This window comes from Octodon degus, unplaced genomic scaffold (genome assembly GCF_000260255.1).
Source record: "Octodon degus isolate 3935 unplaced genomic scaffold, OctDeg1.0 scaffold00048, whole genome shotgun sequence".
NCBI lineage: Eukaryota > Metazoa > Chordata > Mammalia > Rodentia > Octodontidae > Octodon > Octodon degus.
The window spans coordinates 362,156-389,179 of NW_004524624.1; the positions used below are offsets into that span (position 1 = coordinate 362,156).

Here is a 27,024-nt window from a genome sequence, read left to right on the forward strand (position 1 = left end):
TATATATATATATTCAATGTGTTTTTATTATTGCCATTACAGAAATTTTCTTCTACCCTTTATCACCTTACCATTCCCATTGTGCCATTGTTCCGCTTCTTTCTTTTTCAACCAAACAGGTCATTAAGATCTATTATTTCAAAGAATAATGTCTTGGGTTAATTTTGGCTCCCTACAACTTGGGAGAGCAATAAGTCACATGTTAGTGACTCACAAAAAAAGATGCAGATTTCTTGCTCCAATAAAGTAGAACAAAGTAAATCCTGGATGATTTGGCAGAGTCTAAAACACAATGGCTCCTAGAATCAAAGTGCTACTGCTATGATTTGAACATAGTTTTCTGTCACCGAAACTCATGCTGGAGTTTAATTTTCATTGTGAAACATTAGTAGGAGAGAAGCTTAATCCAACCATGTTGTTTAGAGGGAAGCCGTATGGAGACAATTATGATTAGGTAACTTCATCAGTGTGGTGCTTCCATTATTGAATACTGGCAGTTTTATAAGAAAAGACAGACTCTACCTCTTGCCATATAATGTTGTGCACTACATACACATTTTTCCAGCAAGAAGGCAGTAACCAGATGCAACTCTTCAACCCTGGGCCAGAACCCTAAGCTAAAACAAACCTCTTCTCTTTATAACTTACCTAGTCTGTGATACTATGGTATTATCAATGGAAAATGAACTAAGAAAGCTGATTTCCTGAGTGGAAATCCAGAGAGACAATCCAGGAAAGAATTCTGGGGTACTGTGTCTAGGCAGATGGGGCTCAGTGTGTTGTAGAGCAACAGAGGAATCCTGATGCCCCCAAAAGTCTAGAATTAGCAGACACACCTAACCTGAAGGAATCTTGCAGTTGGAAGCAAGCAACAAATGACTTAACAGAGTCCTATGTTGTTTGACAACCAAGGATCAAGAACTTTTTCCCACATGGATACCTTGATATCTACTGACTCCTCTAGAATTCCAAAGCAAACCTAGACAAGAACTAGGGACCAATGAATTATATAAGATTAAGTTAATTCTAGGAAGGTTAAGTTGTGTTGTATCTGACCCTATAGAATGGAATGTCTCTCGCTATCTGATATTTAAATAATTGTAAAATCATTTCTAGATATAGCATTTAATACACATATAGCATATACATATTTTAAAATATTTTGCTATGTGATGCATTTTTGTCTACCTACCTACCTACCTACCTATTGCCACAGCAATCAACTTGAAGTATGCATTAGTAAGTTAGCCACAAGGTGGTACTAGAAAGCCATCTGTTTGCTTTTGATCCTAGTCCTGAACATTATTGATTATAATGTACAACTGCGAACTATGTATTGTAATAACATCAGTAGCTATAATAAAAGTTGAGATGTAGAAGTTGGGTTCATGTAAGGAAAAAGTATTTAAAAATCATAAAAATATAGTCTTTCTGTTGGAAGATTCTGTCAACTAGTTTGTTTTCTTCCTCCTTGTCCATTATTATATGATAGGATGTGTCAATCATAATGTGAAGCATTAAACAATGTATTCTGCACATATAAACTCATAAAAATATAAACAGAAGCAATCTCTTAGGTTTTAGGCTTTAATTTTTTTAATTTTAATTGAATTTCTTTCGCAAAATGTGTCTCAAAAAAAAACATCTGGAACATCCTGAACTATCTCCCAAACACTAAAACCTCAGCCTCAAAATGTGGACACATTACCATCTTCAGTGCAGTTGCTTATTTCACAGGTATCAGTATATATAGTTAGTCAAGGTGAGAATCTTTCCAATTAACTGCTAGATTCAAAAATCTTCTGAAGATTCTCAGGATCATTGCCTTGCCCAAAAGCTACAACTCTTGTTGCATAGGTCCTGCTTTGCCTTGGTCTTAACCATCCAGCAGAAAAGTATAAAAATGAAATATAAGAAGTAAAGCCATGCTGTTATGTTGAGCTCTAGGGGACTCAGGTCAATTACACACCTATAATATTCAAATAACGGAACTAAACAAAAAAGAGGATACAGATGAACGTCCATTTTGTATCTGTGTATTCAAAATGGTTAAGATAGATATATAGTTACATTCTCTTAATGAATGGAGGGATTTGTTCTAACAGTGTTTGTAAATAGGATATCATGTCTGCATCTTGTACAGCAATTAACCACTAGGAAGAATGTATGCAATGTGTGAATTATTGAAACTGTCCCTCCAATTTGGTTTGAAACTGTCTCATTGCTATTTGTTTCTCAGTAAAATTATGGGGAAAAAAAGAGAAAAGGAAGAAAAAAAAAGATCATTCAACATCTAAAAAATGTGGACATAACAGGTTAGCAAACATATTCACAATTTACAAAATAATGATTTATGTCTTCCCTATGGAATACTTTATAAATATAATACTCTCACTGGTGATTTTCTTCAAATTTTTTACAAGCAAAATCCTTGTGGTCACTGAGTCTGGGTGATGGATATATAGGTGCTCTTTGTACTATTGATTTTACTTGGGGCAAGTGTGAAAATGATAACTTTCTTTTTGTGTGTACGGGATCTCACTAGGCAGCTCGAATTCATAGTGATCCGTGATCCTCCTGTTTTCAGCCTCCCCAGCACTGGGATTACAGGCCCACACCACCACGCTGAGACTCAGTCGCCTGCTCAGCATGGACGGGGGCGGGGCCTGCACTGCATGTGGTGCCAGGATTTGAATCCCAGCCCTTGTGCTTGCCTAATCAGGTGCTTAGTCCACTGAGCTATCTCATGGGCCCTGAAATGGTAACTTTTTAAAAGGCAAAAATAGTTCAAGTTAGTAATTTGGATGTGTCTAGGAACCTTCCCATTTCTTCTGAATTTTTCATCTTATTAGAATACAAGTTTTCAAAGTAGGTGTAGATGATCTTTTGGATTTCTGCAGGGTCTATTGTGACTTCACCCTTTTCATTCCTATTTACTTGGATTTGAGTCTTCTTTCCTTACCCCTCCCATTTATGTATTTGGTAGAGTTCCACTACACAGCTTGGACTCACAGTCATCCTCCTATTTTCAGTCTCCCCAGTGCTCGGATTACAGGCATGCACCACCATGTCCCAACTCAGTCACTGGCTCAGCAGTTCAAAACCTGGTCTCTGCACTTGCCAAAGCAGGCACTTAGTCTACTGAGCTATCTCACCTGCCCTTCTTTCCTTTTCTTTGATAAGCTTGTACACTCTTTGATTCATTGATTCTTTGCATTGTTTTCTTATTTTCAAAAGCACTAATTTCTGCTCAATATTTATAATTTTCTCGCTCATATGAACTTTTGAGCTAGCCTGCTCTTCTTTTTCTAGAAGTTTGAGGTTTCCCATTCAGCTGCTTATTTGCACCTGCTCTGTTTTCTTGATGTAAGTCTTCACAGATATAAACTTCTTCCTTAGGAATGCTTTTGTTGAGTCTCTTTAAGTTCCAGTATGTTGTATTGTCATTATCATTTAATTGTAAAAACTGCCTAATTTCTTGTTTAATTTCATCCATAACCCATTGGCTATTCAGGAGAATGCTATTTAATTTGAATGTGTTTATGAAGTTCTTATAATTTCTTTTGCCATTGACTTCCAATTTCATTGCACTATTGTCTAATAATATGCATGGTATAATTTTGATTCCTTTTGCATTTAATTAAGTTTGTTCTATGGCTAGTATGTATTCTATTTTGGAGAACATCTTGTGTGTAGCTGGGAAGAATGTGTATTCTGATGAAGGGTGGAACACTCTGTAGATGTATACTAAGTCCATGTATTCAAAAGTTCGGTTTAGTTCTAGTACTTGATTTTGATTTTTTTGTCTAGCTGATCTGTCCTTTGTGATAGTTGGGTATGGAGATCCCCCAGTACAATTGCATTAGTGCTTATTTGATTTTTCATGCCTATAAATATTTATTTTACATTGTTGTGTACTGATATTTGTTACACATATATTTATGATTGCTATCTCTTCCACTTGGATTGTTCCCTTTAAAAAGATAAAGGGACCTTCTTTTATCTCTCTTGAAAATTTCTTTGTCTGCAAATATAATAGCTATCCCTACTTTTCTTTTTCCTCTCTCTGTTTGCTTCTTCCAGGTGTGGCTGAATTTTGGGTTTTTGAGTCTGTTGCAAAATCTTACCTCTTCAATTTATTGGGGATGAGAAGCTGCTGCCTGTTTGGCCCAGCCACTAGTTCTTTGGCACTGTGACACAGTATTTTCCATGACCCTTAGTCAATTTCAGTCTTGCAGTATCAGGAGGAATAGCTGTTTCAAACAATTATGACACTTTTGTCTATCACAGCAGCACCATTCAGCCCAGAAAATGGCAAACAGAGGTAACCATTAATTTGCCACCTTAAATGTTTAAACTACATTTGTAGTTAATTAATGAAATCTAAAACAGACCATAAAATTATATGCAGTATATAAGTCCTAAATATGTCAATTTTGCCCTTGGGGATTAAAATTTAAAATGAGTTAAGGAGAAAATAGAGAAATAGAAGAAGAGGAGGATATTACAAGTAAGGCTGGAGGATAACAGTTCTTCAACTACTCTGTCTCCCCTGGCCCATATGACCTCTTAAATGGACTATGTCCAAAAGTTTGGAATAAGTGCTAAGGATTGCTCTTTCACTTTAATAAGGAATTTTTAAAGTGAAATTTCCAAATTGCAAAGAAATCTTAATGTGATAACAGAAACTGCTATAGCTCCTGAGAAGTTAGTAAGCTGGAAGTTCTACCTCATTATCTCCAGAATTACCACATGCAAGGAGTCATTGTTATTATGCTTGGGAGCATGGAATTTGTCAAGAATTAGGTAACACAGAGCTGCTTCACTGGTAATGCTTCAAAGTAATAGGTAAGTGAAACTATGGAGAATAAGTCATAGAATTTTAGAAATAGAAAGGACTTCTAGGGGCCAGGTCCCTGGCAAGCGCAAAGGCTTGAGTTCAATCCCCAGTTCAAAAAAAAAAAAAAAAAAAAAAACCTCTGGAAATCAGCTGGATCATTCTACAGATGAGAAAATAGAAGTATAGATTTGACTGGGTAGATTGCCCAAAATTCTACAGTTACTTGAAGATCCAGGACTGAAATACCTTTTTACTAACCCTTATCACATGGTGGCTCTAATTCTGCCTCATATTATTGGGGATCAAGATTACCATCTGGCAGTGCACTCTGGATCTGGGCTTGTTACCAAGGAGATAGTCAATTAGGCTACTTCTTCATCAGCAAGGCTTTAATTTCCTAGCTCTGCATAATTAATTCTACATAGCTTATGCTATGTTGGACCTCAAAGATTAATTATGACTTCCTGTTAGAGCAAGCCACATAAGTTGAATTGCAAGTGGGAGCCACCACCTTCTCTATTCATAATTCAAAACTGCATGTAGTCTTCTGGTGGATACAGCCTTTATTTCCTTAACTATTAACATACAACTGAAAGAAAGAATAAGTGTAAATCTCTTATCATCAGACTCCTGAGAGGTTCTCTGATATTAAAAGACTTGTAGGGTTAGGAGAGAAATTATAGAATAAATAAATGTTTTGAACACAATGCCAACACTTCTATCTCTTGAATTTTTTTTCTCCTCATCCTTTATCCCAGCTTCTCCTTCTCCTCTTTGTGAGAAGAGGAGCAATAGAGTTTCACTTTAACACTGAGTTCCTGGGTTCCAGTGATTCTTCTGCCTCAGTCTTTCAAGGAGCTGGATCTAGAGGTATGTGCCACTTCACCCAAGTTCTTGGATTTTTTCTGGTTTTCCAGTGTGACTATAATAAACATGCTTTTTATCATAGTCTCTTGGAAACTAAGGCTATCATGACTTCACAACTTGATTGAGCTAGGAATGGTGGGGTACAACTTAATCCCAGCATTCAAGAGGCAGAGGCATGAGGATTGTTCCAAGTTCAAGGCCAGCTTGGGCTCTATAGTGAGTCAGGACCACTCTCAACCTCACAGCAAGACCCTGTCTCAAAAAACCAGAAAAGAGCTTGATGGTTAGCTCAGTTGTATAAGCTCCCAAGTGGACAAAAGTCAGGCTTGAGGAACAGCGGTTCAATCCCCAGCTCCACATGCCACACCAGATCCTCTCTTTCGGCAGGCTGAGCCAGAAAAAAAAAAAAATCCTTCTCAAAAAAACCAACAAAGGCGGTAGGGGAGGAGGAGACTTGGTTGGGAGCAGCCAAGCATATGGAAACAGGGAAGCCCATGGATTGCCCTCATGTTGGTTTGAGATTATGGAGAAAAGAATAATACTGATTTAGGATTAGAGTAAAAACAAGAAACAATATTAAAGTCATTAAAAGATACTTTTGCAAGTTTGTAATGTGGGAAATTTCAAATACAAAGTAAGCAGAATAGTATCATGAATCTCTATAACCTAAAAGTCAGCCCCAACAGTTGGATAGTCTTTATTCATCTGTACCTCCACACATATCCCAACCTTCAATTATGATCATTTTTAAGGGAAAATGTATATATATTGAAATGCACAATTTTAGGTTGAGTGATTTGTAAATGGATGTAGCTGTTAAATTCACTCTCCTAGCATGTCCTTCTGGGCATAGTTGATATATGTAAATTTGTAGGTAAAATTATCAAAGATTAAAAATTACTTGCAAGTTCTTAATATTGCTTGTTTTCAAATCATGAGGTATTTCTGTAGATGTTGTCTAGTTACTTTGGGACTTCCTTTCTTGAGCTTCCCATCCTCCCATTTCAGCACAGCAAGATCAATTCAACACTTCCCACCTTTTTTTCTGACACTGATGCCAGCTTTCTGCCTAGTTACTTAGATTTGAGAATCCATGTGACATTCTCAATCATTTCTTCACTGCCTATATCCAACTCAGATAAAAAGCCTGCTCCAGCCCTATCCCAGAACTCAGCAGCTTAACTCATTCTTGGCTTCTTTGCCTGCTAGGAGAGATAACTAGTGCAGGTCAGACTTCTAGGCCCACCTTGGGACCAAGAGAAGGAAAAAACAGTACAAAAACAAAATGGATTTTTCTTTGATCACCTCAAGCATAAACAACTAGAGGGTGAATGAACTGGAGAGAAATGAGAGCAAGGTTTCAAAAGAGAGAGGAAAAAAAGAAATGAATAACACTGCCTTTTTCCTAAAGTAGTGTTCATCACCCAGATACATAAGATATATATCTTACATAAATAAAAATGTTTTATACAACAGTAAAGACAATATTAAATATAATAAATTATTTTTTTATTTCACTAAGTTTTTTAAGTCTTATCACCACCCACCGTGATGCTTCTGTAACTCACTCATGAATTCCAACCTTCAATTCATAATCACTGCTCAATGAATTTGACACATGATGCTGGCATTCAGCTCTTCTCTCTGGAGTTGGTGGCCTCAGTATTGTTCTCACTAGGGACCAGTTTGATCCTTCACAGTGTATGGTCGCTCAGTTTAAATCCAAGTTACCTAGGCTCCTCACAAGAGATGATATTTATCTAGGAATTATGTAAAGTCAACTGACATTGCCTACTTGCCAGGTGATTCGCAGCCACCTCCATTTCCAGTTAGGTGGAGGTGCCTGGAGAGGCAGTCTCCATGGGAGGCACTAAGAGAGGGATAATGATGGTACAAACACTCAGCTCACCTAAATATTCTGCATGCTATAAAAGAGAATCCGATGAAATAAAAAAGAGAATCTGATATCTGATATTCAACAATAAAGATCTAAAAATATAATGATGTACAGCTTGATCTAACTTTAGAGTAAAAACCACAACAGCTAAGTTTCACTGAACTCTTCCCACTAACTCACTGTACTTTATATGAATTCTTTCTCAGAATTTCACAAAAATCACTATAAAATAAGTGCTACTATTACCCCTATTTTACAGGTGAGAATACTGAAGAGAGGCTAGGTAACTTTCTCAAGATCACCCAAAAAGTAATTAGCACAGGTAAAATTTGAACTCAAGCTGTCTACTTCTGTATGGACATAAAGATGTTATACCCAATTCTCTTTCAAGCAAGGATTTGTTGCTCCAGTGTGTTAGTTATATTTCCATCATGAAGACAAAATATGTTATTTAAAAGATGAAAGATTTGTTTGGGCTCATGATTTCAGTCCATTGTTGGATCCATTGCTTTTAGGCTTATGGAGAGGCATCATAGTCAAAAATCCAAACTTCTCACCTCCTGGTGATACAGAGGCAAACCTAGACCTCATTTTTAAAAGAAAGACCCTTCCCAAGCCATTAAGCTATTAACATGAATGATTCAATCAATTTGTGATATCAGAGTCCTCATGTATAACCAAATACCCAATATCTGAGCCCTGCTCTCCTGGGAACCAAGCCTGCCACACATGAGCCTTTGGAGACATTTGAGATCTAAACCATTCCACCCAAAACTGGTAGTAAGAACAGCCATCAGCTGTCAGACTCTTCAGGAATTCACTCAGGGTAAGAAACAAAAGAAACTCCTTGACCAGAGTCAGACCATTTTTAGAGTAAGCTCCATCTAGTGACTCATTGAGGTAGTGATATAAGGTCTCATCCATGGCAGGACAGCTCTTTAAGATCATATTAGTTCTAGAATTTCCTACTAGATCAACCAAGACTGACAAGATGGACTAAAAGATAGACTTCTTCTGTTCCATTCTGCTTTTTTTCTCTTTTTCCCCCCAGTCTTATCGAGGATACTCTTTAATAGATATGTTGTACACCAAATTCTATCTCCAGATGTGTTTCCCTGGCAACCAACCCTGTAGCAAGGGAAATACTCTCCATGAGTAAAACTCCAAGTTATCATCCATTTAGTACAGAGAAAAATGGCACAAAAGTATATGTAGTGTAGCAAATGGCATGCAAAAACATATTGGGAGTAGCAAATGGCCTGCATAGTTGTCAGGTGCTTTAAAGAAGGAAAATAGGTAGAATAGGGAGAGAAGGTAGACTAGGAAGAGATATAAATTGAACATATAGAGGTGGATACAAAACATGAAGACCTTTATACCACATACAAATCTTTAGCAAAGGGCATCCAATACAAAAAAAGGCACTGAAAAACCAAGATGATTTTGGTCAGATGATACCAATCATCTTCTGTTATCAGTCACCCCAATGCTAGGATAATGGACATATAAAGCAAGTAGTCTTGATGACAGAAATAGAAGCTACGCCTATGCTAAACAATATGAGTACTTAAGAAGGTTGATATAGTTGCTGTCAAATACCCAATCTGACATAAACAGAGACTAATGCTGGGTCCCAATGTGGCACATTTCTTTGAGAAGACCACTTGATCACTTGATGGTTGTTTGATTGCACTGGGCCACTTCTACTTTGAAGGGATTCAGTATAAAACCAGTAAGTCATATACACAGGCATAGACACACATTCTTTATAGGTTTGCTTTTCTACTTGAAGAGCTTCAGCCAGTGTCTGTTTCTCTCTCTCTCTCTCTCTCTCTCTCTCTCTCTCTCTCTCTCTCTCTCATACTCACTTTCCTAGAAGTACAGGCCCACCAGGATCCAGAAAGACCTTATGGTGGGTTAACTAACAGTCAACTTGTAACAGCCAGGTGAACTGATTCAGCATGGTTCTGGATGTGGAAGGCCCACCCAAGGATTGATGTCAACTGCATAAAAGCAGAACTGGAGGGGAAGATGGTGCTGTTGATTCTCCTGGAGAAGCTTTTCATGCTGGGTTTCTAGATATGAACTCAGCTGTCCTTATCATCGGAGACACTTGTGTCCTCACTATTGGTGAAGACGGCTGTGGTTCTCTTCAGGGGAGCTCTGGTCCTTGCTTTTGGCATTACTTCCTGGCTTCAAAACATTATTTTTGGCTCTAATGCAGATCCCTCAGCTTGCTGACATGGATCCTTCATCTCACTGGTACAGACTTTCTAGCTTCCACTGACCTCTGGGCCTCCCTAGTGCAGTTCCTACATGAGACATTGTCATGTGCTGCAGATCTTCAGCTGGACTCCTGAAGAACATTGCTATGGGATCTAGGCCCCAGATGGATTTTTTGGGCCTCTAGTGTGTGGACAGATCACTTGTACCCTTTTTTGTTTGATTTTTTTGGTGAATATTATAAAATAATCCTATAAATTGTTTGTGCTGTATTAAATCTATTTCCTTACAAACCCTGACAGCAGAGCTGCTCCTCAAACGTGTATAAAGAAGTGATGCAAAGAATTCAAGGAGTGGACTGTGATTAACATGAGGTGTTAAAGAAGACAGTCTTCTGCTATCAGTCTATCAGACTTCCATTCCTCTCAGAATCCAATCAACTCTGCTATAGAGAGATACCTCGCCCAAGTCTCAATCTTCCTGGGCTGTGGATCCATTAAAGGTAACCAACAGCCAATGACATATTGAGACACTCGTATAAAAGCCTAGCTATTTCATTTCAATAAAGGACAATTTGATAGGCATGGTAATGTCTCCTCCAAAGATGTTTACATCATTGTCCCTGGAACCTACAAATATGTTACATGTCAAAGAGAAATTAATGCGACCAATAGAATTGCAGTTTTTACTTAGCTGAGTATAAAACAAGCAGACTTGCCAGGCTTCATGGTACACACTATAAGTTCAAGGCTACCCTGGGCTACAAAGTGGGTTCATAGTCAACCTGAAGTGAAGAGTGAAGAAAATTATCTTGGATTATCTTATTGAGCCCTTTATACAGTAATCACAATGGTCCTTCATTGTGTAAAAGATATACATGGTAATATAAGGTCAAGCAGGAAAATCACAGGTTTAAGCCCAGTCTGCAAATCTTAGCAACTTAGTAGGAGCTTGTTTCAAAATATAAAACAACAATAAAAGAATGTGTCTAGGAATATAGCTATGTAAAGGCCCTAAATTCATTCTTCAGTACCACATACTCAGAAAAGTATAGTGTGAAGAGAGAAAAGGAAATCAAGTGGGAGATTTGAAACTGATATTCAGTGCACTTTGAAGGTGGCAGGAGGAACCCATAACCAAGGAGCCTTTAGCTGCTGAAAAGACAAGAAAAGTAATTCTTTTCAATAGCTTCCAGAAGTTACCTGATTCTCTATGGAAGCTAGAAAATTGGTCAAATGTCTGAAAGTGGGACTAGGCCTCAGTGCCTAAAGCAGACAAGCTACTTCAGTCCTGAGATAAGCAACCTGACTGATGAATGTCAGCTATTAGTCACTAGGCAACCTTGTGTCACATGCTACTAACTTTCCAAAAGTATAAATAAACATCCATACTGTTGCTCCAGGGGTTGTCTCACCAACCAGGTGGATGAGTCACCACCTAGCCCAGCTTTTGTCTTCTTGTCTGCCTTTTCCTCATTCCTGACACCATTTTTCCCAGGGTAGAAAGTATCACACTGAGACCAGCTGATCCCTATATACTTCATACTTGTCATATCCAGTACTTGTAAGATAATAAATTTATGTTATTTTCACATAATATATTTCTGTTATGGTAATTTATTATAGTAGCAATAGGAAGCTACTACAGATAGTTTTAGAAATCTCTATGAGGTTAGACAAGGCTGCTCTCACATAGCTTTCTTCAGTCAGAAATGAATATGCTTTCTCCCATATCTCTTCTTTGCCCCCAAAAAATATCATCTGAAACTCTCAATATCAACCCTTCACTTCAACTAAAACTACTGCAATAAAACCATATCCTACATTTACCTTTTCTTCTCATTCTATTTCCCCTTTTAGACCTCCCCTTGGATGTCTAACATTACCCACAAATGACCTCCCTTCTACCCATCTCACCTACACCATTGTAGAGCAAACACAAGTAATAAACTGTTACAGTGTACACAGAGAATAGACAAAAGGGTGAAAGGGACTGCAAGATTATCATATAGAAGTGTTATAAGACTGAGTCACCAGATACTGTTAGAAGCAGAAATAATGCTTTTGATAAAATATAGGGACATGGTCAAAATCACCTCAAGTAAATACAAGGAGTACTAAATACTAGTGTAGGACACAGAGAACTGAAAATTATTCACAGGGAGTCACATGCTACTAAAAATCATCATACAAATTACAAACTCTTCTCACTTCTCTACTCCCCAGCCTGCAATAACTCTCCCCCAAAAGAAGGGGAATAAAGATGGTCTGTATGGGGCCAGGGAAATGGCTCAGTGGAATAAGCACTTCCCTGGCAAGTGCAAGGGCCTGAGTTCAATCCCCAGTTCTGCCAAAAAAAAAAAAAAAAAAAAAAAAAAAAAAAAAGATGGTCTATATTATTTTAAAAGCAAATACATGTGGAAACAAAGACATAGAAGATCTCTAGCCCTCCCGCAGCTTTCCCAAGGTAGAGCAAGGAGTCACAAAGGGAGTAGAAAACAAATGCCAGGCAGCAGAAACATATGAAAAGTTCTTAGAAGGGATAGAGAAAATAGATGAGTTCAAAGAGGGAATGAACTAAAATTTCACAGCACGTCACTCAGTATGTTTCTAAAGAATTTGGGGTAAATTGGTAAAAAGTTGGACAAGCTAACCAAAACAATTCAAAATCTGAATGTCAGAATCAACAAGGATATGGCATCCTTAAAAAGATGTCAGACAGAAATACCTGAATAAAAAACTGTATAGAATTTATAAATTGCAGGAATGACCAAGGCAAAGACTGTCTTACATTGAGGAGAAAATAGAGAATTATGATAAAGAGCTCAGAGAAGTCAAAAAGAAAATAGGAGAACAAGAAAAGACTCTTGAACTATTAGATGACTACATGAAGACCAACCTAAGGCTCATCAGAGTGAGATAGGGCTGGAAGGATAGCTTGGTGGCATAAGCATCTGCCTGGCAAGCTCAAGGCTCCCAGTTGGATGTCTGTGCCACACACAGTGCCAGCCCCACAATCAGGCATGATGGTACATGCCTGTAATCCCAGAACTCCAGAGGTTGAGACAGGAGGATCTCTGCAAGTTTGAGACCAGCCTAGGGGCTACAAAAGTGAGCACAGGGTCAGCCCAACTCTGTATCAAAATTAATTAATTAATTAATTTTTAAAAAGAGAGATATAAACTAGAAGACAGCACAGATGGATTCACTAACACACAGAAATCATTCAGAAAATTTTCCATATATAAACAGTTTAAAATACAAGTAAGTGGGCTGGGGTGATAGTTCAACTGCTTAAGCACCTGCCTGCCAATGAGTTCAATCACTGGTACCAAATAAATAAATAAATGAACGAACAAAGAAACCGAAAGTGATGCTTATAGAACACCAAACAATTATGATAAATGGAGAGAATCAACACAACATACCCATATTAAATCCACAGCTAACCAGGAAAAAAAAAACAAAAAACAAAAAACAACAACAGAAAAAAACAAAAATTTAAAGCGAACCACAGGGGGAAAGCTCACACATATAAAAATAAACCAATTAGAATCATAGCAAACTTCTCAGCACATCCCTTAAATGCCAGAAGAGCTTAGAGTGAGGTATTTTAAGCCCTAAGAGCAAAAAACTTTCAACCTAGATTAACCAACTCAGGAAAGCTATCTTTCAAAATGGAACAATAAGACATTTCCATATAAAAGACCAGATCAGAAGATCTGAGTATAAAACCAGTTGTAGAGAAAATACTTCAGAAGATTTTTTGACAGAAATAACAAATTAGGCACAGCAAAAAACACAAAGGAAGCTAGTGAGCTCATTGGATAAACCACAACACAACAACATCAGGAAGAGGAAAAGATACACCAACAGATGAAGGTAATGATAGTAAAGAACCAACATATCTCCGTAATACGTTAACAGCCTTAACTCTCTAATTAAAAGACACAGATTGGCCGACTGGATCAAAAATAGAACCCAACAATCTACTACATTCAAGAAACTCATCTAGTCCAAAATATATTCATAAGCCAAAACTTAAAGGATGAAAAACAACATTCATGCACCAGGACTCCAAAAATAAGTAGAATTAGCAATTTTAGTATCAGACATGGTAAACTTCAAATTAAAACTGATTAGATGAGACAAAGAAGGTCACTACATACTAGCTGTGGGATCAATTTAACAGGCAGAGATAACACTGATTAACATATGTACCATATACTAGAGCACCTATATTCTTAAAACAAAAACTGCTGAATTTAAAAGATCAAGTAAACACAAACAATGATAGCAGGGGATTTCAACACCCCATTTCACAAAGAGATAGCTTAATTAACAACAACAAAAGAAATTTTAGAGCTAAACCACACCTTTGAACTTATGACCTAATGGATATGTACATAGTATTCCACCCCTCTACAACAGAATATACATTTTTTTCAGCTTCACATGGTACATTTTCAAAAATAGATTATACGCTAGTCCACAAAACCTGCTGCAGTAAATACAAAAGAACAGAAATTCGCACCAGCCCCGCCCCCCGGACCCGCTGAGGCAGCCACTGAGACCAGTGGTGCATGCCTGTAATCCCAGCACTGGGGAGGTTGAAAACAGGAGATCACTACAAGTCTGAGCTGTGTAGTGAGATCCTGTACCAAATACATAAAAACAGAACAGAAATTACCCCATGTGTACTATCAACCCATGTGCAATGATGATAGAAGTCAAAGACAAGAAATTTTGGAAAGAACAAAAGTTCCTGGAATATTAATAATATATCCTAAACAGCCAATGATTCACAGAAGAAATCAAAGAAGCCATTTAAATTTTTCTGGAATTTAAAGACCATGATGGTATAACTCATCAAAACTACTGGGACACCATGAAGTCAGTCCTTAGAAAAAAATTCATCTCAATCAACAGATGATTGGATAAAGAAAATGTGGTATCACAGATTTTGTTGCAGGCAGCTAAATCAGATAGAAATCTTATAGGTACTCAGGTCCAGGCCCTCAAGGAGACATTGTGGAAGAAAAGTGACTTTGGAACTTTGGAAGAGACAGACATGAGTGTTGTAGGCTAGACATCAAGACAAAAGAGTAAGCAAATGCAGCCACATGCTTCCCTAGGGATGGGCATCAGGATTTGATATTCTAAATAAGTACCAATTACCTTAAAAGATTCAAAAGAGTCACTAACCCAATCTTCAACAGGAAGAGACCCTGTCCCAGCTTCATGTCCGGCTTCTACATGACTCACTTCTGCATTTGGTCTTGGAATTAAATCTATTTTACCTGAGCAATGGTGCTTGTAATCTCATTGGTTGATAATAGTTTTGTCCCAGCTCATGCCCATCTAAGAGAGTTCCCATGTTTTTCACCTTAGATCCACCCTACCACATGGTTTTTATAAAAATCCCTAGAAGGGACAGAATCCAGGGGCAACTCACTCAGGTCCCTCCTTCTGTCCCTCTCTCAGACAGAGGCTTTCATTTCCCCAATAAATATATTCTGCTCTTAACCTTCGTTGTTCCTAAAATTCATTCTTTGGTTTTCGAGAACACGAACTTGGCCCAGGTATCTTTCACATTGGAAATTTCATTTCCCCTATATCAATTTGAGACATTTGTAGGAAAATGGATGCATCTGGAAAATATAATGTTTAATGCAACAGACCAAATAAACAAGCTTAAATATTATATGTTATTTCTCATTTGAGTGAGGCAAAGTAGAAACAGCATAAAAATGGATGGATAGAGGGCCTAGGAGATGTACCTCACACAATAACGACATGGTCCAGGGGTAAAAACATGAGGGGTAAGGAAGAAGCGAACTCCATGTACAGGAACTTACCCTTAATGAAAGTGAACATCATATGCTATAGAATGAGGTAAGACTAATAATGTCAAGAAGAATGAAAAAGGGGCCAAGGGAGATAGCTCAGTAGAATAAGCACTTGCCTGGCAAACGCAAGGACCTGAGTTCAATCCCCGGTTCCAAAAAAAAAGAATTTTGGGGGCCGGGGAGATGGCTTAGTAGAATAAGTGCTTGCCTGGCAAGCGCAAGGGCCTGAGTTCAATCCCCAGTAGAAGAAGGAGAAGAAGGAGAAGAAGGAGAAGAAGGAGAAGAAGGAGAAGAAGAAGGAAGAAGGAAGAAGGAAGAAGGAAGAAGGAAGAAGGAAGAAGGAAGAAGGAGAAATGAGATAGAGAAATTGGAGGAGGCAGGAAGGGGGAGGGATGTGGGAGGGGATTAAAAAAGAAACAAGCAGTGACACATGTGTACATGTGACCACTCTCCAAGGCAACTGTAAACTCCATGAATTTCCAACATGGACTAACAAAAGAAAAAACATCTAAAAAAAAAAAAAAAAGAATACTTTTAGAAGTGCTTCAGAAAGTGACAAGAGGGATGGGAAGATAGTTTGGCAGTCTAAGCACCTGCCTGGCAAACACAAGGACCCAGGTTCGATCACTGGTACTGCATGGCACACTGGCCCCAGAAAACCCAGAGTGGTGGCGCACTTCTGTAATCCTAGCACTGGGGGGGCTGAAACTGGAGGATCACTGTCAGTCCAAACTATGTAGCCAGATCCTGTACCAAATAAAGAAGTAAAATATTTTTTTTTAAAAAAAGTGGCAAGAACGATGGGATAAACATATTTAGTGAGGGGGACTATTTTGAGGGTGGTTAATGGCAATTGGCCTTTTACTGTAACATACTTTTTAAAATTTATGCATTCACTATATTTTATCACATTTTGTATAAATAGCACAGACCCTAACTTTAAGACAATATAAGGTAAACGTGAAGGACATGGTTTGAACAGAGAGGTACAAGGTCAGTTCTGGCTTCCTCCTTTGCAGACATAGGTACATTATTTCACCTTTTTGGAATTTATTTACTTTTACTTACGCTCCCCATCAATAGGGCTCATAAATATCTACTCACACTACATAACATTAAGGTAAAGTTTTAAACACTTCTTAATTCTAGGTATGGTCTCACTCAAATCTGACTAACTCTCCTAATTTTACCTCATGATGTTCTCTCAATGAGGAATGTGCAGCCTTGTTTAGGAATAGATAGCTGACACTATAGGGCAAGGTGCAGGGGGCGACAAACCACAGTGTTACTGTAATCTGTGTTACTTGGAATAGTAAAGAAAGGCTTTCTCGAGGAACACAGGGATTTTGAAGGGCATATAAATATATACAAGCTTAAATATCACATGGTTTCTCTTATATGAGAAACACAAAGTGCAACATAAAGAGCAAAATAAAAGAGTAGGTAGTAGGAAGTTGAATGACAGATCTTAATGGGGAAGAAGGGGATCAAGAAATGGAGGAGATAGGAGGGAGGGAAGGGAAAAGGGATGAAAAAAGAATGTGTTAAGTATTTGCACTAACTTGCCACAAAGAATGTAAACATTATGTAATACAAGTATGTACTAATAAAAAATGTTTACATTTAAAAAATACCCTAGAGATAAAAGTAGGCTGAGAGCTTCATGGGCTTCCCACTCCAACTCTTTCATGTGGCTTTCGTACAGATAAACTCAGCTTGGAAAAGCAAGCACCAAATAATCAAGTTTGCCAAGTGCTGATGCTGCTTTTATTTAAATTGACAACTTAAGACAAATGAGATAGTATGTCTTATATGCAATAATTTTTTAAATGTATAAATAAATATAAAGGGTAATTATAACCAAGAGGAATCTGAAAAGAAAACTAGATAGGAAAAAAGAAGTTGAGCTATGTACTCATATCAGATAAGTACGTAAAACCTTTGAAATTATGGCATTCATAACCAGTATGTTAGATTTACAGTCATAGCTGTTGCTCTCAATCCAACCTCCTGCCTTATATTTATCAACTTTATAGTCACATGGCATCTCTACTTTTAATGATATACAATATTACTGTCCCATAATCTTATCGGATGAAATTTTGAATACATCATAACTATTCAGAAGTCTTTTTTTTCTGGAAAGTTGAGTCTATGTTCAGTCTTTTCTGAGTTACCGAAGTATAACAACATGTAATTTAGGAAATTTCTCAAAATTCACTTTTGGTATTTTCAGATTAATTCAAAGTGGTTTATATATAATCCCCCAGAACTATTGTGCACATTCTTTAAGGAAAAAAGAAAACATTCTTTGCTTTGAAATATCCACTAGATGAGGCTAACCCTCCATTTACTATATATGAGGAATGCAGTTATAGAAAAATCCACTCAAATCTTGGAAACTTTTTTGGGTTTTCAGACCCGCTGTACACATTGTACTTAGAAAAACCTTTCCTTTTCTTTTAAAATCCCAAACCATTAATTCTCTAGGGGGATGTGAGAATAACTCTAGCCTGCCTATACTGTCAGGCAACAAAAAGTTTTATTCTACAAAAATTGGAGAAGTTGCCCTATTGTAGCTAGAAATAATGTGATATTGGTAGCATACTTCAAGCAAACATACTGGGCAGATTTACAAATTTTCTAAAGTGATATCCTATTTACTGTGTAAGTATCACTGAAATACTGGTAAGTTAAGGAATTAAAGGGCCAGGGAGATGGCTCAGTGGGATAAGCGCTTCCCTGGCAAGCACAAGGGCCTGAGTTCAATTCCCGGTTCTGCCAACAAATAAATAAATAAATTTAATTAAAGTAGGAATAGGTGGATGGTGGAGAGGAAAGAAAGAGGGCAGAGGCTGCCTTCCTTTAGACCTTACACACAGTCCCAAGACTTAGGGACTTGATCCATAAACAAATTATCTATTGTTACATAAACAAATAAACATAGCAGCTTAAAGTCAAAACAATTATACCACAGAAATATATTTGCACCCATGTTTATAGCAGTGCAATTTGTCATAGCTAAATCTTGGAAGCAACCCAAATGCCCATCAGCTGAGGAATGGATAAAAAAGATGTGATAGCTTTATACAATGGAGAATTATTCAGCTACAAAGAAAGATAAACTTGAGGGTTTTATAGGTAGGTGGATGCAACTAGAGACCAGACTCATAAGTGAAATAAATCAGACCCACATGTATAAACATAGTATTACCCCCTAGTGTAAGAACTTGAAATAGTAAATAAATCCAAAAGGTACAGTAGATATTGTGAAAGGGAAAGAAACTGCTCAAAGGGAAGGCACAACTTGGGATGAGAGAAAGGAAAAAAGAAAGAAGAAAGGGGGGGGGGGAAATGTATATGTATATACTAAGATAGTGGGGATAATCGTACTACTGATTTCTATTGGTTTATTGAAAGGAAAGTCAATGCTTAAATTTTTTTTTCCCTTGGGCAGCTCCTTTTTTCCCTACAGTCTTCACATGCTTTTTCGCATAGCCAGATTTCTTTCAAGGCGGCTCAGAACTTCAAAGATTGATGTAGATCCCCAGCGAGACAGCCAAGTGGAAACGCGTTTTCCAGTCTAGCCTCAAGAGTTGAAGGCAGTCATGAGTTCCTGGCCAGATTCATGCAGACACAAAAACACCTCTTGATGAGAAGTGCACCGTAGAGTCTGTGGACATGCTTTTAAATAACCACAGGACTTCACAGACCTCTGGCGGGCAGCCTGGAACACTGTAATGAGTCACTCACTAAACCACAAACTGGTTCACTGCGGTCCTTTCTGCTGTGGTAACAGGACAGTGCAGTGTTTCAGAGTGGCCGCTCCTGCATGCCTTTCTACTGACACTTAGGAGACCTGGAACTCTAACCTGTTTTCTTTTGATGCCTTTTTCTTTCACCCTGAAAATAACCCCAGGAAGAAGAACTTATCTACCTCCTGTCACAGAGTTAGTAAAAGAGAGGCACCTCGCAGGTCTAAGGTAGAACTCTGCTAAGGTCAACTCTAGCGCCACCGCCCAGGAGGGTGAGCCGTTTCCAGCAGCGGAGCCCACAGGGAGAAAGCCACGCGGGAGGGCAGATTGCTCCTAGCAGAGCGCGAACAAGTCGGGGCAGCGCTGCTAACGTTCCTGGATGGAAACAAAACATGCAGTGGGGGCGACGGGTTCTGGACTTGGACCATTCCTGGGGACTGGGCTCACCCCGTACTGAGCTCGCTAACGCGAGCGTGTATCTTTGCCCTGAAAAGGGGATTTCCCGTCCTTGCCCAGGGCCAGGGGCCCGCGAGCGGACGGGGCCTCGCGCCGACGCCCCTCTCGGAGGCTCGGTCCCCGCCTGCCCTGCGCCCCCGTGGCGCCCCCGAGCTCCCGGACTCCAGGGACCACTGTTCCCCCGCGCCACAGCGCCCACGCGGGCGACCCCACAGCGCCAGTCCTCCGCGCTCGGGAAAACCCTCGCGGCGCCGCGCGGACTGGGCATGCTCCGCGGCCGCAGGTCGGCGGCGGGCGGCTGAGCGCTCGCGGGTTCCCGCCGCGCCGCGCGTCCTCGCTCGCCTCGCGCGCATGATGGCGGCCGCGGGCGGCGGCAGCGGCAGCGGCAGCAGCGACACGGCCAGCACGGGCGAGGAGGAGCGCGTGCGACGCCTGTTCCAGACTTGCGACGGCGACGGCGACGGCTACATCAGCAGGTACGCGGGGCGTTGCCGGCCGGCGGCTCGGCCCGCCCTCAGCGCCGCCCTCGGCCCTGGCGCTCGCGCCGCGAACTTCCGCGAGTTGCTCGGACGCTCGCGGAGAAGTTGGGGCGCAGCGGGGAGCGCCAGAGCCTGCCGCTCTGCGCGCCTGCTGGAGGTGCCAGCTGGTCCAGCTTTCCCAGCGCCGTCTTTGTGTGGGTTCGGAAACCTCCGTGCGGCTGCGAGCCCTCCCGGGTTGCTCCTCGGTGGGTGCGCGCCGAAGCCCGCCCGAGCCCTGGGGTGCGCTGCGAAGGCTACGGGGGTGGGGTGGGGGCCGCCCGGGGGCCGCGCTGGGAGAGAGGTATACTCTCAGCGACAGACTCGGACTGGGAAATAACTGGTGAAGAACTTCTCTGTGCCACTGAGTTCCTTATTCCAAACTTACGGAGTTCAGAGAGTGGGTCCAAAGTGTCACCCGGTATTGATTTGAAACACTGTGGCCGGAGCGCAACACAGCGCTCCGGGGCAAACTGGAGCTCTGCGCGCTGACCAGCTTGCGCGGCGACCTGTCGGGACGCCTTTGCCCTCTGTCGCTCACCGCGTAGGGGCGGAGTCCTGCATCACCACTGCACGCGAGGACTTAGCTCAGTCCTGGATCCAATCCCCAGTACCAGCAGGTGAAACAGCAATGTACATTTAAGTTTCAATGCACAACATAATTTACTTTCACATGGATAAGAGGGCCGATAGGAATTTGGCCGCATTTTGTCCTTCTCTTTCTCCAATTTGGCCTGATGATACTGTATATTGCTTTATGTGAGCTACACTTGCCACATCAGTGCTCATCTCATTTTCAGTCATGGGCTGTGTTTACCCGGAGGGATAATGAATTTTATAAACAAAATTCAAGGACTTTGTTTTGGAAGTTGAGGCATTGTATGTAAAGAAGGTGGTACTAAAGTATAGATTTTGAGGTAGAACAGAAATCATCTGGGGCAAAGGTGGAAAAAGCTGTTGACATTCCTTCAGCTATATCATTTCTGCTTGAAATTTGTAAGGTATGTGCAGTAACTGACCCTGAACCCTAACTTTAACAGTGGGTGGAGTTATCTAGGAGATTATGTGCCAGCAGAATTTCCATGTGGGAGGAATACAGGCATGGGGGTCTTACTGAAAGTAGGCTCGAAAGCATTTGTGTGGAAATGTGTTCACAGACAAGCACTGTTTTACCTGGAATATAGTTACTGGGATGGCTTGGGAAATGGGTTCAGTGAGGACGGGGCATTCAGAAATTATCCCTCTGGGCTGTTTCCATTTAATAGCCTTTATTCTCTATAGTGGATTATAAAATTTGGAGTGCTATGATTTTTTAATTAATATATGAATTCGGTTTTCTCTATTAAAATTTAAAAATTTCTGGAAGCTTCTAAATATGCAAAGTTTATACTTATGGTATATAGGTGTGTAACATAGAAACCTAACCACAATCAAGTAAGGATTGACTTTGTCACCTATTGAGTCTGGAACTGAACTACTCAGACATGGGTATCAGCCTGATAGTCATAATGGTGCTAAGCTTCCTTCTAACTTTCTCCAATGCCATTCTTCATGTAGAGCACTCATCAAAGTACAAAGATGACAATTCTATCTCCAGCCTCATTCTCAAGTTTTAAGGAAGAAGATGTGAAAGGAAGTATAGCATCTATATCACTAAAGCAGAGATCCCCAAAGTCGTTTATCGTTCACACTCCAACACCTACCATGCCTTCTTGCAGTAGAGTCTGAGAAAGTGTACGATTTCTAGGCACATTATATTCTAAACAAAAATCTGAGCTATGGTAATAAAAGCAGGAAATAGATTCTTGGCAAGAAGAAGCAATAAATGCATATAATAAAGCCTGCATGAAAAACTGGCTTTATTATAATAAACTGGCTTTATTATTTTGGATCTGGTCCTTTGCTTAGCCATTATTGTAAAGAAGAGTGGACTGGAAATACCATGTGTGGAGAAATGACATTGAGGCAAGGAAGTGAATTCCAGAGAATTAAAAGCTGGGACTTTGTGTCTCCAGCATTTTCTTGGATAGTCTTCCCCTTTATACTGGCATCCCTGCCCGCCCCCCCCAAAAAAAAGTTAAAAAGAAGAACAGGACAATAGCTAGCTGGAGATTTTTGGAATTGCTGCTTTTACCAAGGTACTTCCTCGTCAAATGAACATGAAATCACCCCTATCAGTAGTCAAGGCAGAGCTGAAAACTACCACCAAGTGGCCGAACTGCTCCTGGGAAAGGGTAGGATTTTGGTAGCACAGGAACACTGCATTGAATTTTTTTTTTGGCGGTGGGGGGTGGTCCTAGAAATTAAGCTCAGGACCTTGGGCTTGCCAGGTTGTGCTGTGCCACTGAGCTACATCCCCAGTCCTGTGGTAGGTTCTTCTAGTTCATTTCATTAACTTTATAATGATCCCATATTTCATGATAGTGAATGTTTCAGACTCTACATATCATATGAAAAAAGTTATTCTATTTGTGGAAATAACTTTTTTTGGAGTTTTACATCTTTTTGTCTTTTCAGTGTATGAAAGTGCTTATTTTGAAGTCATCTTTAACAAATATTTAAGGCAAATGTTTAAATATTAATATTATCCCCAAATCTCAATTTAGATATTTCTTCTTAGAGAAATTTGTGAAACCCAAATCCTGTGCTGTTTACCTCTTATTCTCTAGTCTTTCCAAATACCCCTAAACATAAGAAACAACTAATATATTTTTAAATATATAAATATATCTATTCTGGACATTTCATATAAATGGAATAAGGTAATATGTGGCTTTTGTGACTGGCTTATGTTACTTTTTTTAAAGGGTAATCCATGTTAATGTACGTATAATAATTTGTTCATTTTTATGATTAAATAATTTTTCATCTTAAAGAGACAACATACTTTTATTCATTCATAAGATGATGAACATTAGGTTATTTACATTTTTGGACTTTTAAATAATGCTTCTGTAAACACATGTATAAGTATTTGTATGGACATACTTTCAGTTTTCTTGGGTATATATCTAGGGGTAGGTTTGCTGGATCGTATGTCAATTCTATTTTATGTTGTTGAGGAATTTCTAGGCTGTTTTCAAAATAGCTGTACCATTTACCTTCCTACAAGCAGTGTGTGAAGGTTTTTATTTATATTTTTAATGCTTCTTATCTGACTTTTTGATTATGATTATCCTGTTGGTATAAAGTGGTACCTCATTATAGCTCCTATTTGCATTTGCCTAGTTGCTAATGATGTTAAGTAGGTTGAGCATGTGTTTATTGGCCATTTGTATGTTTTCTTTGGAGAAATGTCTACTTAGAAACTTTATCCATTCTTAAATCAGGTTGTCTTATTATAATTTTTACAATGGTTGCAAAAATTGACAAACTAATCCTAAAATTCATGTGAAAACTCAAGGACACCAAAATAGTCAATCTGAAAAAGAACAAAATTGAATATTTCACACTTTCTGCTTCAAAATGTAATCCAAAGCAACAATAATCAGTACAGTGTACTAGATGCATCAAAAAGAGAAAATAGGCCGGGGAGATGGCTCTGTAGAATAAGCGCTTGACTGGCAAGCACAGGGCCTGAATTCAATCCTCAGTTCCGCAAAAAAAAGAAAAAAGAAAAGAAAACTACAGTATATCCTTATTGAACAGATACAAAAATCTTTAGCAGAACACTAGCAAATCAAATGCAATAGCACATTAAAAATATTATTCACTATGATCAAGTGAAATTAAACCCAGAGGTTCATGGATGGTTCAATATAAACAAGTTAATAAGCATGATACACTGTATCAATAGAATGAAGGGCAAATGGCCTGCTAGATAGCTCAGGGGACTAAAGTGCCTGCTTAGGCAGGTGCAGAGAAAGGGGGTTGATCTCTGGTGTGCTGAGCTGGCCCCACCCCCAGGGCAAGCCGAGAAAGTGAATGAGACTGGGTGTGGTGGTGCACGCCTGTAATCCTAGCACTTGGGAGGCTGAAAACAGGAGGATCACTACAAGTCCAATCGCTGTAGTGAGACCCTGTAGACACTGTACTAAATACATTTTTTAAAAAAAGAATGAAGGGCAAAAACCATATGCTCCTCTCAGTTGATGCCAAAGGGGTGGTGTTCAATAAAATTCAACATCCCTTTATGAAAATTTTGAACAAATTAGATATTCTAGGAATGTACCTCAACATAATAGAACCATTCAGAATAACAATTAAAAGAAATAGAGAAAAGCTGAAATCTATATCTAAGATTAATAAGAATGTTCACTTTTACCACTTCATCTCAACATAGTACTAAAAGACTTAACAAGAGTTAACCAAGAGTTTTAGGTTAGGCAAGAGATTGAAATCAAGGACTTACAAATTGAAAAAGAAGTCAAATTATCATTGTTTTCAAATGACAAGATTTCATATAGAAACCCCCCACAATTCCACAAAAGCTACTCGAACCAGAATTGAGCAAAGTTGCCGGATATAAAAATCAACATTCAAAAATCAGTAGCACTGTTACATGCCAGTAGCAAATTATCTGATATAAAAATCATGAAAGCATTTATAATAGCTACAAAAAAAGAAAATAGTTGTGAATAAGTTTAACCAAAGAAGTGAAAGATCTCTACAATGCATATTATAAAACACTCATGAAAGAAATTTAGGATGATGTAAAAAAGTGAAAATATTCCTTATGCTTATGGATTGGAAAAATAAATATTATTAAAAAAATCCATAGTACCTAAAGCAATTTACAGATTCAGTATAATCTCTATCAAAATACCAGTGGCATTTCACAGAACTAGAAAAAACAATTCTAAAATTGATATGGAACTATAAAAATATTGTAATAGCCAAAGCCATTTTGATCAAAAGTAATAAAGCAGGAAATATACTGTATGACTTCAGAATATTCAAAACAGCATGATATTGACATGAACACAGACACATAAACCAATGGGACAGAATGGAGTCTGCAAATAAACACTTGCACATTTAGCGAACTTATTTTGACAAAGGTACTAAGATCATGCATTGGGGAAGAATAGTTTTTCCAATAACCAGTGCTGGGGAAGTTGAATATCCACATGCAGAAGAATGAAGCTAGACTTGTGTCTTACAAAGGTCAATTCAAAATGTATTAAAGGTTTAAACATAAGATTGGAAACTAAAACTACTAGAAGAAAACATAGGGGAAATACTTCAAGACATTGGAATGGTTGTGGATTTTTGGAATAATATCTCAAAAGAAGAGGAAAAGAAAGCAATAATAAACAGTATGATTGTATCAACTAAAAATCTTCTGCACAGAAAAAGAGGCAGTCCGTGGAGTGCAGTGGTAACTCCACCACAGAAAAGAAGGAAATGTTTGCAATGTATTCATCTGACAAGGGGTTGATATTCAGAATATATAAAGAATTCTAAAACTTAGTATTAAAAAGGGCCCCCCATTTTTTCATTTAAAATAGGCAATCTAAATAGATATTTCTCAGAAGAAGACTTATAAATGAAAACAAGTACATAAGAAACATTCAGGGTTAGTCATCATCAGGGAAATGCAAATCAAAGCCACAGTAAGATATTGCCCTGCTCCCAGTAAAAATGGCTAATAATGAAAAGATTAAAGGTAGTAAGTGTTGGGAATGATGTGATGAAAAGGAATCCTTTGCATAGTATTACCAGAAATGTCAATGAGCATAGCTGTTATGGAAAACAGTGTGAATCTACCTCAAAAAATTAAAAATAGAATTATCTTATGATCTAGCAATCCTACTACTGGGTATATATCTAAAGGAAATTAAATTAGCATGTTCAAGAGACATCTGCACTGTTCACAATAGCAATAAATGAAAACAACCCAAGTGCCTGTGAGCTGACAAATGGATAAAGGAAATGAGGTCCATATGCTTAGTGAAATACTATTCAGCCATAAGAAGAATGAAATCCTGTTGTTTGTGAAAATGTGAATAGAACTGGATATAGTTTTATTAAGTGAAATAAGCTAGGTACAAAACAAAGTAGCACATGATTTCATTGTGTGTGGAATATAAAAAGTTGATCTCATAAAAGTTGAGAGTAGAACTGTGATTACCACATACTGGGAAGAGTAGAAGGGGATAGATGGGGACATGGGTGGGATGGTTAAGGTTGATTATGTCAACTTGATTGTCGTGGGAGCCACTGAGGTTAATGGAGCACAATTCTGCATGTGTCTTGGTGGATCATCAAGATATGACCTTTAATATTGTACCTGGCCCCTTCCCCCGTCCTCTTGTGCTACTCCCCTGCTGTGCTTCCCAGCCAACCGGAGCTAAGTAAGCAGTTTTCTCCACTGGACCCTTCCTCTATGACATTCCTGCTTGGAACTGAACCCCGTGAAAACATAAGCTAAATTCAGTATCTTCTTTAAATTGTGGGGTTGGGGTGTTGTTTCCCAGCAGTGGCAAAGTAACTAATACCACTGATCAGTAAGTAGATAGTATGAGCATAAGAATAGGATGAATGGAATCAGTGGAATAGAATTGATCAATGCAATGGACTAGAATAGAATTAGAAGGAATAGAATTAGAAGCCTGGAAATATATTTGGGAAGGGAAACATTAGAAGGAGGAAAGGAAAGAGGCAGGACAAAGGGAAGGAGA

At 38.9% G+C, this 27,024-nt stretch overlaps 1 protein-coding gene across 1 annotated transcript in view; it reads left to right on the forward strand.

Moving 5' to 3' along the window:
• Window positions 1-27,024, forward strand: part of Mcc (mutated in colorectal cancers) — a 592,098-nt gene that overhangs the window by 11,952 nt on the left and 553,122 nt on the right. The window contains exon 3 of the mRNA XM_023716377.1: window positions 19,947-20,362. Coding sequence (XP_023572145.1) covers window positions 19,947-20,362 — 416 coding nt within the window. The remainder of the gene's footprint in view (window positions 1-19,946; window positions 20,363-27,024) is intronic.